At 47.5% G+C, this 17,129-nt stretch overlaps 2 protein-coding genes across 2 annotated transcripts; one reads left to right on the top strand and one right to left on the bottom strand.

Moving 5' to 3' along the window:
• Positions 1–1,522: 1,522 nt before the first annotated feature.
• Positions 1,523–9,583, top strand: LOC310747592 (uncharacterized protein). Its single transcript, XM_083582140.1, has 4 exons — positions 1,523–1,582; positions 4,449–4,693; positions 5,317–5,835; positions 7,116–9,583. Exons 2-4 carry the CDS (start codon positions 4,529–4,531, stop codon positions 7,581–7,583), a joined length of 1,152 nt encoding a protein of 383 aa, XP_083438266.1. The 5' UTR covers positions 1,523–1,582; positions 4,449–4,528; the 3' UTR covers positions 7,584–9,583.
• Positions 8,283–15,552, bottom strand: RPL18 (ribosomal protein L18). The gene is made up of 7 exons (XM_083582178.1): positions 15,366–15,552; positions 11,526–11,612; positions 11,080–11,187; positions 9,930–10,028; positions 9,373–9,496; positions 9,189–9,258; positions 8,283–8,429 (listed from the first exon to the last, which is right to left on the bottom strand). The coding sequence occupies exons 1-7, from the start codon at positions 15,366–15,368 to the stop codon at positions 8,354–8,356; spliced, it is 567 nt and encodes a 188-aa protein (XP_083438304.1). The 5' UTR covers positions 15,369–15,552; the 3' UTR covers positions 8,283–8,353.
• Positions 15,553–17,129: the final 1,577 nt, after the last annotated feature.

Raw genomic sequence — 17,129 nt, 5'->3', positions numbered from 1 at the left:
TGCGCGCAGCACCTCAACAAACTGTGCATTTCAAATGGACACCTTTGCCCCACCACCCCAGGGCTTCCTCCTGTGCGTTACATGCATGGTGTGCATGCAGCTGTAGTCCAAAGCATCTCAAAAGGTTAGCAAAGGCTGCGTTAGGGGATTCACCCACTGCCCCCATGATCAAGCAGCTCCTGCTCCCTGATTAAGGAAATACCTGTTTGTGCTTTTTCCAGAGAAGCAGCCATGCTAGTTGCATCAAAAAGAACCAAGTCTTGTGGCACTTAAAGGCTAATCAATCTTATTGTGGCCTAAGCTTTTAGGAGGGACGTGGGTGGCGCTGTGGTCTAAACCACTGAGTCTCTTGGGCTTGCCGATCAGAAGATCGGCAGTTCGAATCCCCATGACAAGGTGAGCTCCTGTTGCTCGGTCCCTGCTCCTGCCAACCTAGCAGTTCGAAAGCACACTAGTGCGAGTAGATAAATAGGTACCGGTCCGGTGGAAAGGTAAACGGCGTTTCTGTGAGCTGCTCTGGTTTCGGTGTTCCATTGTGCCAGAAGCGGCTTAGTCATGCTGGCCACATGACCCGGAAAAACTGTCTGCGGACAAACGCCGGCTCCCTCGGCCCGTAAAGCGAGATGAGCGCTGCAACCCCAGAGTCGTCTGCGACTGGACTTAACTGCCAGGGGTCCTTTACCTTTTTTAAGCTTTTAGGAACTACATGACTCCATTTCGTTAGACGCATGACATGTAATCTTGTGTGGGATAGCTCAGTCGGTAGAGCTTAAGACACTTAATCTCAGGGTCATGGGTTTGAACCCCATGTTGATCAAAAAGATTCCTGCGTTGCAGAGGATTGGACCAGATGACCCCTGAGGTCCCTTCCAACTCTACAATTCTATGATTCTAATCCTCCAGTTGCTGGATTATTTTGCAGACTGTCTAGCTATAACTGAACTGTCACTATCTGTAATTACAGGAACATAAGGCCATTGGTCCATCCGTCTCAGTAGCCAGGCGTCTCTTCCAGCCTTGCTAGGTGATGCCATGGATTGAAGCTGGCACCTTCTGCATGCAAAGCGGTGGATGCTCTACCCTTCCTCATATTCCTTATTTCCATTTGCCTCTGACCCCAATGATTACAGATCCCCCGTTCCTTACACCCATGTGTCCATATAAACCTGCAAGGATGGGTGACACTTAATGCATCTGATTGAAATGGACTATAATCTACGGGAGTTTATGCCATAATCAAAGTGTTTAGTTTTTAAGGCGTCACGAAACTCTGTGTGTGTGTGTGTGTGTGTGTGTGTGTGTGTGTGTGTGTGTGTTTACTTTTTGTGATTCTCTATTCCCTCAGGGGAAAAAAAAAGTTAATGAGGGAACCCACTATTTACGCAGCAACTAGGACCCAACTCCTGGCGCGCTTCATTCATTCCTTTCGAGTATGATGCTGCCATCTTGGTTGAGGGAAAACCAGACAGCGCCTTTCGCGGTAGTAGAGACAGATAGGGCTGATTCAATGCCGCGGCCATTTTGGATCGGAAACGAGGCTGGGAGAGCCAGCGCGATGGAGTTGAGCTGCGGTCCCTCCCAGGTACTGAGCAACAGGGGTGCATCGCCTTCCCCAAACCTGCCGCTTTCAGCCTATCTCAGGGCTCCCCTTGTCATCAGTATTGATGCTCCACAAATTCGGACAGCAATCCCTCCCTGTTACGCTTCATATATGCATCTGCACTTTATTGCTTCATAGCTTCTCAGAAAGAGAGGGGAGGGGGAGAGAGTATTACGTCTGTATCTTTTTTCCTTGTACATTTTAATAGGATCCAAGTATTTTTGCAGCAATGTTTTCTTTATATGTACCCATATCACAGCTGTCAATGTTTCCCTTTTTTTAAGGGAAATTCCCGTATTCCGAATAAGATTCCTCACAAGAAAAGGGAAAAGTTGACAGCTATGACCCATATATGAAAAATAGTCTGGATCCTGGAAGGATGCAGTTCGTCACTTTTGACTAAAACTATATATTGTAACAGCGGCTAACAGAACAGAGATCATCTTAAATTCACATAGCAAATGGTTTCTGTATTGCTCTGATACCTTGTGTGTCACATAAGAGCAACCAAGGCAGAAGCAGAAACAATTTGCTGTGAAAATTTAATGTCTGTTATGTTAGTCGCAGTGATGTATGCAGGTTTTAAAAATTTGTATGGTCTGTCTTGCTTGCTTATGAAAGATAAGGTTGAAGTCATGGTGAATCTCCAAGTTAACCCCAAATCAGGAGAGGGGTTGTGGTGATTCTTGTGTACATTAAAGACATGGTACTACTAAACAGGGACTCCTCTAGATGTTCTTCTTACTGCACATTTATGATGATCTATGCTCATGATGCTATCACGGTGGTCAGACAGGATCCCACTTTCAATCCTGTAGTCACATTCCTCCATTCCAATCAGATGCAAATATCCTGCAACTTCCTGCTGATATTCTGTAATTTTTATGCCACACATGTTCCAGTTTGATTTTGTCCCTCTTTTGTTGCTCTACAAAACAATCGTGTGGTGGTATCATGGAAGCATTGCAAGCTAAAGCAGAATAAGTCCACCACTATTTTAGTGTCAAAGAACATGTTGCGGATGAAACTTGCAATAGAACATCAGTCTGGAGAGGCCCACAAAATGTAATCCTCCTCCCAACAGGAATGCCATGAGCCAGTGTGGGTATGTGCTGCCCCCCTGTGGGCCAGAGATGGAGGCATGAAGAAGGAGCATAGACCTAGCTTGCAGCTGACACAGCAGCAATGTATCTCCTTCTTGGACATGAGAAGCAGAGATTTCTGGGAGAGCACGGGGTATTTGTGCAGTGTAAAATCAGAGAGGAGCCTCACTGGTTTGCTGGCAGGGGGAGGTGTGTGGGCTTCTTGGAAACACAGAATCCCTTGTTTCTTTGGGATGGCAAAGAGGCGAGCTTGGACTTTCCAAGGCTTATCTATTTATACGTACATAAATTTCTATACCACTAAATGAAAAGGGGGAGATCTTCTCAGAGTGGTGTACATAAAATTAAAGGTAAAAGCAGAGATCAGAAGAACGTAAAACTGCTCACATGGCAGGGTAACTTTGCAAAAATAAAAACGAGTAGAGTAAAAAACGAATCAACAAATTGAATAAATTCCACAGTATAGAGTCTGCTGTGCTCAATTCCATGTGGCACAAGGGACCAGCTAGCAACGCTGCTGCAGAACATATCAGGATAACAGGTAGGAATACATAGGGAAAGGTGGTCCCAAGGCTTTTATACACTCAGCATCTTCAATCTGGCCCAGTAGCACATTAGCAGCCGATGCAGATTCTTCAGTGCAGATAACCAGCTCCAGTCAACAGCCAGAGGTTGGGGTTCCAGTTTTCCACGACTGCAGCAGAGTAACTAACATGCCACAATAAGTGCAGACTCAAAGCAGCCATTCACAGGCAGAGGCAGAGCCAAGGAGTGGGTCTGGCTTGGGGGAGAGTCTCAAAGGCCAAGTACAAAGGGGCATTTGGTCCTTGAGCCCAAGGCTCTCTGTCCCAGCTTTAGACACACAGTGCCTGCCACTATCCCTGGTTTGGATCGTTGTGGGGTGGGGTTGAGGGTTGCCTGAAGAATGGGATAAAAAAAAATTTAATAAATTGAATCACTCCTACTTCAAGATACCAGATACCAAAGATATATCTGCCCAAGTAATTAAACTTCTTCTTTGGCCCCCAGCTCTTCGATAGGTTCCTGAAGCCAAAACCCACACCCCACAAATAAATCCAGCAATAATAATGTATCAATACAGCCACATAGTGAAGCAGTTCGGTCAATAAAAATCCCAGTGTTGAAGCTAAAAGATTCAAGTAAGTAAGTAATATATTTATACCCCACCCACTTTGGGCGGCTCCCAACAGAATATTAAAAACAGGATAAAACATCAAACATTAAAAACCTGCCTAAACAGGGCTGCCTTCAGATGTCTTCTAAAAGTCAGATAGTTGTTTATTTCATTGACATCTGATGGGAAGGCCCTCTGCCTGCTTCCCTGTAACCTCACTTCTCACAGGGAGAGAACCGCCAGAAGGCCCTCGGAGCTGTACCTCGGTGTCTGGGGTGAACGATGGGGATGGAGACACTCCTTCAGGTCTACTGGGCCGAGGCTGTTGAGGGCTTTAAAAATCAGCACCAACACTTTGAATTGTGCTTGGAAACGTACTGGGAGCCACTGTAGGTCTTCTAGGATAAAACAGTTTGGCATGGGGAGGGTGGAGGACAGAGATGACACCAGGTGAGCAAATGTGTTACCGTGCCCTTAGCCTTTCAGGGCACTACATTTTCCAGAGCTTCTTGGAAGGGGGCGAAGTGGCACCAAGGGCCAGGAATAAGGATGACCCTTGAAGCAACAACCACGCTGTTGAAATACCAATAAGCCGATCTTTGTCCAGTAGGCCTTCCCTCTGGTCCTGGTGACCTGGTTGTGGCAGGTGAGCAGGTGAAAAACACCAGCACGTCACCCTGTTGCGAGGGCATGGCTGCATTGCATGACCACGGCGCATACTGCATACCAGAAGGAGGACATGCCCTGAAGAGGCTTGTGAGGGAGTTGCAGGACACAGCCCACCGCCAGAGCGAGCGCCTTCTTAGCCTGCAGGGAGCGGTGGAAGCCAACCAGAAGGAACACCAAGAGCTGAAGGTGAGGGTGACCAGTGACTAATAATAATTTTATTATTTATATGCTGCCCATCTTGACCGGGTTGTCCCAGCCACCCCGGGAGTCTTCCAGCAAAATATAAAAACACAATAAAACATAAAAACGTCCTTATGCAAGGCTGCCTTCAGATGTCTCCTAAAACTCAGATACAGTGGTACCTTGGGTTAAGAACTTAATTCGTTCTGGAGGTCCGTTCTTAACCTGAAACTGTTCTTAACCTGAGGTACCACTTTAGCTAATGGGGCCTCGCGCTGCGGCCACACGATTTCTGTTCTTATCCTGAAGCAAAGTTCTTAACCCGAGGTACTATTTCTGGGTTAGCAGAGTCTGTAACCTGAAGCATCTGTAACCCGAGGTACCACTGTAGTTGTTTATTTCCTTGGCATCTGACAGGAGAGTGTTCCACAGGGCGGGAACCACTGCCCAGAAGGCCCTCTGCCTGGTTCCCTGTAACTTCACTTCTTGCCATGAGAGAAGTGGCAGAAGGCCCTTGGAACTGGACCTCAGCGTCCGGGCTGACTAGGTGGGCAGGGAGCAGAGTTGGGTGGGGGCAACTTTGGGGAAAGCCATGCCAACGCCACCATTTTGTCCCTCACCGCACACAGGAGAGCGCGGACAGCGAGAACTGGGCTCTCCTTTCCCACCTCGGAGAGCGCGTCTCGCAGCTGGAGGAAGAGAACCGGAACCTGCGCTGGGAGCGGGAACAGCTGGAGTCTGCAGGGCATCGCATGCGCAAGGAGCTGGATGCCAGTGGCGCCACCGTCCTCTCGCTGAGCAGGCAGCTGAGGGGGCAGCGCGAGGCCCAAGCGCACCACGGGGCCTTCTCCCTCGAGAGCGTCAAGGGCAACGGCAAGCGGCTGAGGTTCTACACGGGCTTCGACAGGTACCCCCGTCTGGTGGCCTTTCTGGACTTCCTCCTCGAGGGCAAGCATGGGGAGGTGGGGGGCCTGGAAGGCAGCCCCCACAGCGCCCTCAGCCCCGACAACCAGCTCTTCCTGGTGCTCGTCCGCCTGCGCCTGGGCCTGCTGCTTCAGGACTTGGCCTTCCGGTTCCACATCTCCGAATCCACGGCCTCCCGCTACTGGGCCAGCTGGACGGAGCTCATGGAGCAGAGGTTGAGACAAGTGAGTAAAGCGAGGCAAGAGCTCCTCCTTTCTACACACCCCGGAAAAACAACACCAGAGAGTTAAGGAGAGGTGCAATGGTGTTTGTGAAAGGAGCATAGAATAATTGGGTGGGGACTAAAGGGTGGGTGGTAAGGAGCTTTCAAATGGTGCATGGTCGCCTTTCTCTTCTGAGGCTTTTGAGGTGCAATTCCCATCAGCCCCAGCGACTTGGAGGGCACAAGGCTGGTTGAGAAGGGCCTCTTCTGCCACAGTCCTGCACTGCCCCTGGTGGATGAAGTCCTGAAGTCCAGTTCACACTGTTCTCCCAGCCCCATGTGTAGAAAGGGAAGAAAAGTGTGCTGCAGAAGCACATTCTATTGTCTATGGTTTGGTTCCCACCCCCCGGCTTAATTTTTAGGCTGTTGCCCCTCCCAACGGAGAACTTTCTTGAATTCAGTAGTAAAAATGGTATTCAAGAGCACAAATCCCAATGAAAATTAACCCCGCTGTGAAGTCCCCATTAAAATTAAGTGGTGTTATGTTAGCAACAACGAATTGGTCCTATTGGTTTCAAAGGTAGGACTTCACAACTTTTCTGTGGATTTGGACTGCAGCATGTGCGTCCTTGCTTTCCAATTCATTTTGCCCCCGTCAGTTCTCAAATCAAAACAGAAGGCAGAACTACTGCACCCTTTCCTGTTGACCCTTTCCTCATTCCTTGAAACTCACAATCCAGAGATGAGAGGCCCCAGCCATCAAGCAATTTGGCCTATGTTTGCATTCATCTTTTGCAGCATGAGGACCACATTTCTTTCTGGGGGCCATGTGCTAAGGGTGGGCAGGGGAACAAATATAGTTTACCTTTGTACAGCAGGCTAGTTTTTATGCATACCCTCTATCTCCTGTCCAGGCAAGCAAGAGGTCTCATCAAAGATCAAGAATTCAGGCAGGCAAAAGCAGTTAAGCAGCAAAGCAGGGCCAGTGAGGAGTGTGGCTTAGGGAGGGGTGTGGCGTGAGGAGAGTCCCAAGGGCCAGGTAACAGTAGCTTGGAGGGCCAGATTCGTCCCAGTTCCCCATTCCTGTTTTTAACCTAGAAATGCCTTTGTCAGAGGCAGTCATGCTTCTGAATACCAGTTCCTAGAAGTAAGGTAGCAGGGAGAGGGTACCGTTATGCTCAGATCCTGCTTGCAGGCTTCCCACAGGCTCCTGGTGGTCCACTGAGAACAGGATGCTGGACAAGATGGGCCACTGCCCTGATGCAGAAGGCCATTCTTACAGGTGTGTTTTCCTCCCTCCAGATCCCCGTCGCCTGCAGCCAGCGCTACATAGATGCTTTCAAGCCACAGCAGCCACTCAGGCACCATGACGTTCCACTGGTGGCTCTGGACTGCGCAGAACTGTTGTTCGAAGCCCAGGGGCGCTCAAGAGGCAGAGGAGGAGATGCCCCTCAGGTTCCCAGGGCTCGGTACTCGGTGCACGGCTATGCTCTGGCTGCTCCCAGCGGCTTCCTGACGTTCAGTGCCGGGACTGGCAAAGAATTGTCTGCGTTGCCGCCGTTCCTGCAGGCAGGGCCTGTGGAGTTGACAGCCCAGCAGGAGGCGGCCAAGAGGCAAGTGCTGAGCTTGCGGAGCCTGACGGACAAGGCTTTCGGCTACCGCTTCCTGCGTGTTGTTCACCCGCAGAACATGGAGGGCCAAGTGGGCAGGGCGTGGACCATTTCCTGCTACCTGGCTTGCCTGCTGCACGACCCCATGGGGCTAGGCTAGGGCAAAGGAGTCCTGTTCCCCCCAACAGTCTCAACACTTCTGTGTCACCTCCATTGAACGCTGCTCCTATTCCCACACCTGCATTGTAATTTTATTGCTGGGCCCTACTTGGTGTGTCAGAATCCGTGCTGCAGAATGAATGCACCTTTTAGGACACCTGTGTTTCTGCTTTCCTTGACCACCAGTGATAGTAACCAGGAAACTAATCCAAAATTCATTGGATATCTTGGTTGAGCACCCCCAGACCCAACATTTCGCAATACTTTTATCTTAAAAAAAAAAGTCTTCCCTAAACTGTATTTTAAAATTCTAGTTCAGTAACTGATAGGCACCAGCAGGAGTCCTTTTTCCAACCAACATGTCTCCCACCCTCCAGCTCCTGCAAATACTTCTCTTTAAGAAGTCTTCTCTCCCTCCCTCCCTGACACTTTTCTTTTATGTCTGACATTTCCAAAACACTTCACATAATTATTGTATAGTATAATTATAATTATAAGTATAATTGTATAGTATAATTATTGGGTCATCTCATCCACTCATGTTCAGTAAAGATTGTGGGAAGACTCAAAGCAGGTTGGGAGGGGAGAGACATCCTGAGAAGGACTGACGTTCAGGTAAACCAGATGTTGTTGGGTCTACAACCTGCCTTTACAATCTTCCTAGCGCTTGACTGTCTTAACAAATGACACGACATGGGGGTTTTTAATTTATATTCAGAATAGCAAATTTAATCCATCGCATCACAGCCTTCAAATATTTCAAGACCCAATCTAGTTTTTGTAGCCTCGACTGGCACGGCGACCTCGAGCCCGCTCAAACTTGCGGCCCTTGGATCTGATGTATGGCCTGCAAAGTGGAAAATGTAAGAGGAGTTAGTAATACAAATAGGAGCCTGCTCTTGCTTAGTAGATACACTGCTTCAGGAAGGAGTAGCCTCTGAATTCAGAGGTGCTGGAGAATCGTGGGGCTCTCTTGCTCCCACCTTCTATCCTTCACCTCCCTAACCCCAAAAAGGCTCCCCCCTCCCACAGACTGTCCTAGCTGCCTGAAAAAGTGAGAAGGCGTCAATGGAATTTACTCTGCTTCCTCTCCCAAAATTCCCAGAGCTTCTGAAATCCAAGAGCTGTAATCTGAATCCAAACCCCTCTCCAACTTCTAGAGTACAGAGAAAAAGAGGCAAATGGGGGGTCATGGCTGTATGGCAAACCATGCAAGAGGATGTGTCTTGTATGCTATAAAGTGTTGCCAACTAGTTGAAATACTTGGGATTGGGTGTGGGAAGCCTGTTTTAATGCTCACAGGATAGCCTAATTAACTCTCTTAGGCAACTATGAGGTTCAGAACGCTATGGTGAGACTTCCAAGACTTGATTCCTTGGAATAATGGAATTCAAAGGTCAGAAAAGGCCTTTTAGGGCCCTTTGTAAGTATAATACTGAAGCTATACCACAGAAGAACAGGAAGTAATAAAGTGATTGTGTAAACAGGAGAAAAGTCCTATTTTTTCCTAAAAAACCTACAGTTATCTTGAAGTGCAGCATAGCTTTAGGCAAATACAGGAAAATGGGAAGAGGCTAGCAGGAGACCTGGAGCCTGAGGTACTCACTTTGTGTGGCTGTGTGGGGTTCCAGGGGCCTTGCCAAAATGCCTGTAAACTTCGCGAGCCTTCCTGGGTCCTGCAGGAGGCAAGTCAGAAAAGATGCTTTAGTCATACTGAGGCATCAGCAGCAAACTAGCATCTGCAAGAACTTCGCAAGCCTCAAGAGCCTGGTACCATCCTCCGGACTCACCAGAAAGCAGCACAGTTCCTTGGCCCTTGGGGGCAGCCATGGCCAACTGGTCAAAAGTCATGATCTGGCCACCAGCTTTCAGGATGCGGGTACGGGCTCCTCGGGTCACTCTCAGGGCACAAACCTTGGAGGAAAAGGGAAACAGGTTGCAATGTGAGATGAAGTATGTCATTTGTTTGCTCCAAAAATAAAATGTGCACCTTCACCTATACCCCAACCTAATTATTATAACTAGGGATGCAATTAATTGATTGAATCAGAACATTCTGATTGGATAAAAGGATGCTCTCCTGATTAACCAGGCAGCAGACCTGGAATGCTTAGTTAATAAACTAAAACTCATAAACAGATCACAGTCCAAGCGATGGCCAGTCATCAACTGCATGTACAATTATAAGTTGCATGCGCCAACCACTTCCATGCCATCACATGCCTATTAGACATTCCTATACACCTCCAGTTTTCAAGGCTGTCAAAGCAACATCCCTCCTGCTGCCTCAAGCCTCTTGAGTTCCTGCCCTTTGAACAGCTCCTCCACCAACAACTAGCCAAGCTACCTTCAGTTTGGGGATTTCCTGGATGCGAACATCATCAGTCACTGTACCCACCACGACAGCAGTTTTGTTCTCCCGGCCTGGGAGCTTCATCTTACGGATCTGGAGAGGGAGAAAGAGTGATCACAGTGAATGCGCACGTATTAACTGTCTGAACAGCAGGCAGTGGTTTAACTATATGACAAGGAGTGGGCTCCTTTTTTATATATGAATGCGCACCCTTGTACGCTCAGGTTACTTTAACTGGGACAGCGGGAGAATGGATCTGCCTCTCCATTTCCTCCTATAACTTGCATTAGCATGATCAGCTGCATATCTCACTAGATTTACTGGGCCATCAACCTGCACAGCAACCCACTGCTTTGGGGTTGGGGAAGGAGTGCATTGCCCTTTTTAGTTTAGAAAAAAAAGAAAAGGGTGGGCGACATGATAAAGATGTGGGGCGGGAAAAGTTATTCTCTCTCATAATACTAGAACCTAAGCAGCTGAAAGTTGGAAGATTCAGGACTGGGAAAAGAAAGCCTTCACAATATGCATACTTAAACTATGGTATTTGTTCACACAAGATGCAACTAACTGCCACCAACTTGGATGATGATGAGGATAATAATAAGCATTATTATTACTCTATTATTTATACGTCGCCCATCTGGATGGGCTTAAAAGGGGACAAGTTTGTGGAGGATATCAACAGCTACTAGACACAATGGAGATATTCCATCTCCCCTGTCGGAGGCAGTATGCCTCTGAACAACAGTTGCTGGGAATCACAAGCAGGGAGAGTGCTGTTGTTGCCCTCAAGTTCTGCCTGTGAGTTTCTCATAGGCATCTGGTTGGCCACAGTAGGAACAGAATGCTGCGCAAATTGAACATTTCAACAGATCTAGCCAGGCTCTTCTGATACCCTTAAATAGGGGAAAGCCACACCATGGGCCACATAGTCCTGCTCCTTTCCTATCTTCCTGCCTTGCTCCACTGCTTGAAAAATGCTGGCAAAGTCACGCCAGAGGTGGCTGTTTATTCCTGAACTTGGATCTGGAGGGGTGGTGTGTTATGATAAAGCGAAAGATAGCAACTGAGAATTCCTATGTAGGGCATCCTGTGGAAGTGTATAAAAAAAGATAGAGAGATTGGGAGGGGAATCTCCACTTACCATGCGGGAAACGGACAGCGGAGGCCTGTTGGTGCGGCTCATAAAGAGCCGTTTCAGAATCACCTTGTTGAATTTTGCATTGGTCCGTCGAGCAAGAAATCTGTAGAGCTGAAGAGGCAACAGAGGGGTTGACAGGATACTTGGGGGAGTCTCGTTGGCCTGTTCCTTTGCCCTCCCTTTCCATATTATGTCCACAATTCAGCTTCCAGCCCAACAAGCCTCCAAATATAATCCACTAATTCTGTTTTTCCACAGCAGGTCAGTCCCCCGCCCCAGCCTCCCAAATTCCTTAGAGCCTTCCTTCTGCAAAAAGACTAACACATTCCAGTATGCCACCACCACACAAATAAGCATGGGTGAAGGGGGGAGAGGGAGAAAATGACCTGCGGGAATTCTGGCTCTTAGCCATCTCCGAAACCAAGGTTTTCAATCGCGCCGGTTCTCACCTTGACCAGGAGGCGAAGGTAGATATCCTGACTCTTAGGCTCTTTGCGTCGAACCTTCCGGTCCTTGTTGTGGCGTATGTCGACTCCCTGGGACCAAGAAAGAGAAGCTGTCACGTAAGTGGGTTTGTGGGAGAATCTGCCAGATGTGCCTATATACAACCATACCTCCCTCCTTTCTGAGATATAGAAATGTTGGGTTTCTTTATGACTGGGCAACATGTACTGTGCCAGCCTTCACCAACCTGATGCTTTCTTCCCAGGGAACTCTGGGAATTGTAGCTCTCTGAGGGAAATAAAGTCTTCCTACTACTCTCAGCACCCTTAACTAACTACAGTTCCCAACATTATTTGGGGGAAGCAAAGACCATTTAAAGTGGTATCAAAGCGTTTAAAGGTATTGTACAGATGGCAGTTAAGTTCCACTGAATCATAGAATCATAGAGTTGGAAGAGACCACAAGGGCCATCGAGTCCAACCCCCTGCCAAGCAGGAAACACCATCAGAGCACTCCTGACATATGGTTGTCAAGCCTCTGCTTAAAGACCTCCAAAGAAGGAGACTCCACCACACTCCTTGGCAGCAAATTCCACTGTCGAACAGCTCTTACAGTCAGGAAGTTCTTCCTAATGTTTAGGTGGAATCTTCTTTCTTGTAGTTTGGATCCATTGCTCCGTGTCCGCTTCTCTGGAGCAGCAGAAAACAACCTTTCTCCCTCCTCTATGTGACATCCTTTTATATATTTGAACATGGCTATCATATCACCCCTTAACCTCCTCTTCTCCAGGCTAAACATGCCCAGCCCCCTTAGCCGTTCCTCATAAGGCATCGTTAGTGGGACTTACCACTTAGTAAATATGCACAAAACTGCAGAGTTAATTTTGGTAGCAATTTCCCTCTCAGCCTCATTTTTTTCATCTGCAGAATGGTGCCAAATAAACAATCTCTCACATAGAGAGGCTTGTGAAGACAATCAACGTTCAAAGACTTTGGGACATTTTGTATGCTATAAAGTGTTGCCAACTAGTTGTCCACCTTCTCTTTGATCAGAAGCTTAGGTAAAAGAGAAGTTGGGAAGAAAACTATTCTCAAAATTGCCCATGACAGCACTAATGTGATAGGTTGCGACAGAGGTCCATTTGGTTCAGCAGTGTCAACAATGATGGATAGCAGCTCTCCAGGGTCTCTCCCAGCCTTGATTGCAGAGGCCAGTGATTAAACCTGGGACCTTCCATATGCAAGGCATGTGCTGTACCCTGTTAGCTGCACCCCCTCCCCAAAATGAGCAATGTGCAAGAGGAAAGAAGTACAGGGATTACACTAATCTAATTATAACCAGCAACTACAGTGGTACCTCTAGTTGCGAACACCTCTGGATACGTATCCTTTGGGCTACACGTGGCAAACCTGGAAGTAACGGAAAGGTTTCCGCCCCGCACGCATGCGCAGAACAGGCGCCCCTGGATGCGAATGCTTCGGGGTAAGAACGGACCCCCGGAACGAATTAAATTCGTATCCAGAGGTACCACTGTAGATGCAAACCATTCTGCAAGTACAATGCCAAATGCACAAGAATGATGTTTCTGCAATAACTAAATACTGGGCTCGTGGCCCAGCTGCACCCCTATCTGGTCAGGGACAGCCCAACTACTGTTCACTATGCTCTGGTAACCTCTAGGCTGGATTACTGCAACATGTTCAACGTAGAGTTGCCTCTGATGATGGTGCAGAAACTTCAACTAGTGCAGAATTCAGTGGCCAGGTTGCTCAGCAGCGCAAGATGGTTTGAGCATATTACACTGATCCTGGCCCAACTGCACTGGCTGCAAATTAGTTTATGGGCCCAATTCAAAGTGCTGGTTTTGACCTAAAAAGCCTTAAATGGTTCAGGACTGCAATATCTCAAGGAGCGCCTCTCCCCATATGAACCTACTAGGAGGCTGAGATCATCCTGAGGCCTCTATGAAAGTCTGGAGGGTGGCACCATAAGAACGGGCCTTTTCTTTAAATGTGTTTGAGAGAGAGGGATTACTGGTTTGATTTTATTCTTATTGTGTGTTTTATATTGTGAACTGACATGAGATCTGTGGATGAAAAGTGGTATACAAATTCAATTAATAGTAATACAGTGGTGCCTCGCAAGACGAAATTAATTCGTTCTGCGAGTTTTTTCGTCTTGCGAATTTTTCGTCTTGCGAAGCACGGAACTGCACCTCTTCAAGCAATGCGCCCTGGGTATTAACGGTTTTAAGAAAAAGGAAACAAATTCGCAAGATGTTTTCGTCTTGCGAAGCAAGCCCATAAGGAAATTCGTCTTGCGAAGCAACTCTAAAAACAAAAAACTCTTTCGTCTTGCGAGTTTTTCGTCTTACGAGGCATTCGTCTTGCGAGGTACCACTGTAATAATAATAATACAACCAAGGGAAGTTGATATTCAAAACAAATTTGTTTGTGGTCTAAGTTGCTTGTTACTGCATGTAGTTTAATAAGGGGGTTCCCTTTTTATTGTTTCATGACGACAGACACCCCAAGTACATGCTCATCTTCTGCACACACAAGCTCCGTTCATCCAAGCTATTCTTTCACATCAGAACCTGTTAATTGCCTGCATGCTCACCTCCCACATGGCCATGCCCAAAGGACCCACCACACTACGCCCCTCTCTTTCTTTATCATGAACAACCAAGGGTTCTGCCTAGCTGCAAAATCCATTCTCAATGCAACTGCCCCATTCCCTGCTTCTAAGATGCCCCCCTTCCCATTCACACCTGCATGGATAAAGTTCTATTAGACAAAAGTAAACATCATCTTCCCTACTCCTTTCTCACTATGGCCACACCTACTGCTGCTGCTGCTATGATGGAAACCTCACTGGTTGGCACCAGGAATGGGCAACCTGCAGCCCTTCAAGACGATGCTAGAGTGAAACTCCCACCTTACCTAATCACTTGACCTTTTTTGTTGGCATTGATAGGAGGTGGAGTCCAACAACATCCAGAAGGGTCACAGGTTATTTGTTTATTGGTAACAGTGAATTAAAACCCCATCTCCGTTCTAAAGCTATTATGCTCCTCGTGCAAAGGCTGAACGTCCATGCTCCATGTTATTAAAAGGTACTCAGCTTTGAAAGGCTGAAAAGTGCAGTATTTCTAGAAACCAGGAAGCTGCCTTATAGAGTCAGATCATTCGTCCATCTAACTCAGAACTGTCCACATGGCTAGGCAGCACCTCTCCCAAGTTGCAGGCAAGAATCTCTCCCAGCCCTACCTGGAAATGCCAGGGACTGAACTAGGTACTTTCCACATGCCAGGCAGATGCTCCGCCACTGAACTACGACCCTTCCCAAAATGTCGAGATCGATAATGGCTGTTACAGCAAGAACTATAAATACCAAAGACGCAGAGACGGAGAACGGCTACGTTTCAGCTGGGTATTAAGAGCAAACTTTTCTGAGAAAGCGTGCCGCAGCTTCTCGTCTGCCTTCTTTTCTACCATATAACGAGCCCGTAATCGTGTTCTAGATAAGACGTGTTTTTTTATTTCCCTCCTGTGTAATGTCAGGACGTGCACACACGCATGTAGACTCCCCCTTCCTCTGTCCAATTTTAAGCGGCTCCCGCAACGCTCCTAGGCCCCAAATCCATCCTGCTCCTGAAGAGAGACACACGCACACCCTCCGCGGTGGTGTCTTTCCAGGCACCGGCTGCGCCCGCCAATACTAGTCTCCCCGGGCACTCCAGGCCCTTCTCCACACCGGCGCGGCACCACCCGCTGTCCACGCCGACTCCCCGGGAAGGATTGCAACCGATTCACTTCCCACCTCCCTCCGATATCAGGACTCACCATGGCAGCGTCAGCGGCGCCCGGAAAAAAGGGAAAGGAAGAGGCTGTAGGAGCGCAAAGAATTGTGGGGAAGGAAGGGGCGAGTCGGGAGGAAGGGGCGTGGCTTCTGTTCCTTATAGTAATTCTAGGATGTGCACCATAGTCGTACGACAACTGTAGACTGACAATTCCTTGGGTCGAAGACGGAGCTTCCTAGTTTCTTTTATCTACTGTACAGTACTGTATATCGTTTCCACTATACCCCTTCTCCGATAGGAAACGAAAGAGAAATCTCAAAGCTAATGCTGGGCAGCAACATGTAGTTAATACCGCCCGCCCGCCCGAAAAAGTAGAAGCAAAGCCAGGATTTCAATGCTTTTTCAAGCTAAGGGCTGATTGTGCAAGGAAAATATAAACAGGGATGCTTTTAAAAAGAAAAGAAAGAAATGCTCTGCAGGTTGCAGATATATTCAGAGTTATTATTTCCATATTGCCATTTTGTGCCTGAGCTCAGTGAGTCATAATCAGCTCTGCAATGTAGTTCGGCTGTTGTTATTCCCATATTACGGTTGGGTGTCTCAGAACCACTGTGTATGATGCTATCTACAGTTCCTCAGTCATCCATTCTTTATTGATTGCATCATAATTATCATTTTACAGACCACTTAATGCCAAAATAGGCTTCCAGTGGTTTACAAAGTGGGAGCATCCGTAACATAAACATTAAAATATAAACATTCATAATTAAAATACCCAATAAAACAATCCCATTAAAACAACACAGCAATTACAGTACAACAGGAAACTATACAGTAAGCATGTGTTGTTATCAACATGCAATCAGTAAGTTGAACATAATAATTATATTTTTATGTCATTCCAATCTCTGAGTGCTGTGAGATTCCAGGGGTTCCTGGCACTTACTCAGGGTTCCAGTTTCCTTTAGAATGTGGCACAGGGGAGACTGAGGTTTATTTACATATATGTTTTATTTACACATATTTATTTACATATATGGTTTATTTACACATATATCGAACCTGAGCCTATGATGGAGGGGCTCATGGCATTATCAACCCTAAAGTGTCTTCTCCCATAGACACAGCCTCTCCCCCTGCCTTTCCAGGCTGCAGCGTTTGCCTCCAGCTTCTAGCTCACATAACTCAGCTCTCCACTCTGCCCTTTGGTCTTTCTAACAGGGCGGGGGGGGAATGGCACTCTTTGCCCTTTGGCATAGAGCCACCCCCTTCGTCCTTCATAAAGAACTCCTCTTTAGCAAGCCATTACCAGGCTGGCCTGGCTATTCCAACAACTGAATCTGTGCTGGATCCCGAAGTTAGAAGGGGACCCAGGCATTCAGCCTAAACCGCCCCAAACCCTCCAATTCATAACAACATTAATAGGGTATCTAGACTAGATCTTTCACGTGAACTTGTTTCACCAGCAATGTCTGGGTGAAGTTGGGGAAGCCAATACGAAAATCCCTTGAAAAGCTGCTTGAAAGAAGGATGCAATACGAGGATGCCCCTATGGAAAGCGACTTGTTCGACTCATTTGGTGCTCACGCGAAGAGAAGCAACAAACCAAAGCCTGCATTCCAGTAACAAAGATGGCTGCTATAGTCGGGGGGTGGGGTGGGGTGTTTAGTTCTCGCGCCTTCACCACTTCAAAGATGGTGCGAATACGTGAACTACCGTGAGGCGTACCCTGTCCCTCACTTAAGATGATTTGCTGCACGTCGAGCGAAGCCTTGAAACTTCGCCAGCGTCCAAAATGGCCGCTACG

This window comes from Podarcis filfolensis (genome assembly GCF_964270895.1).
Source record: "Podarcis filfolensis genome assembly, chromosome: 13".
Classification (NCBI taxonomy): Eukaryota; Metazoa; Chordata; class Lepidosauria; order Squamata; family Lacertidae; genus Podarcis; species Podarcis filfolensis.
This window is presented reverse-complemented; position numbering and strand designations above follow the sequence as displayed.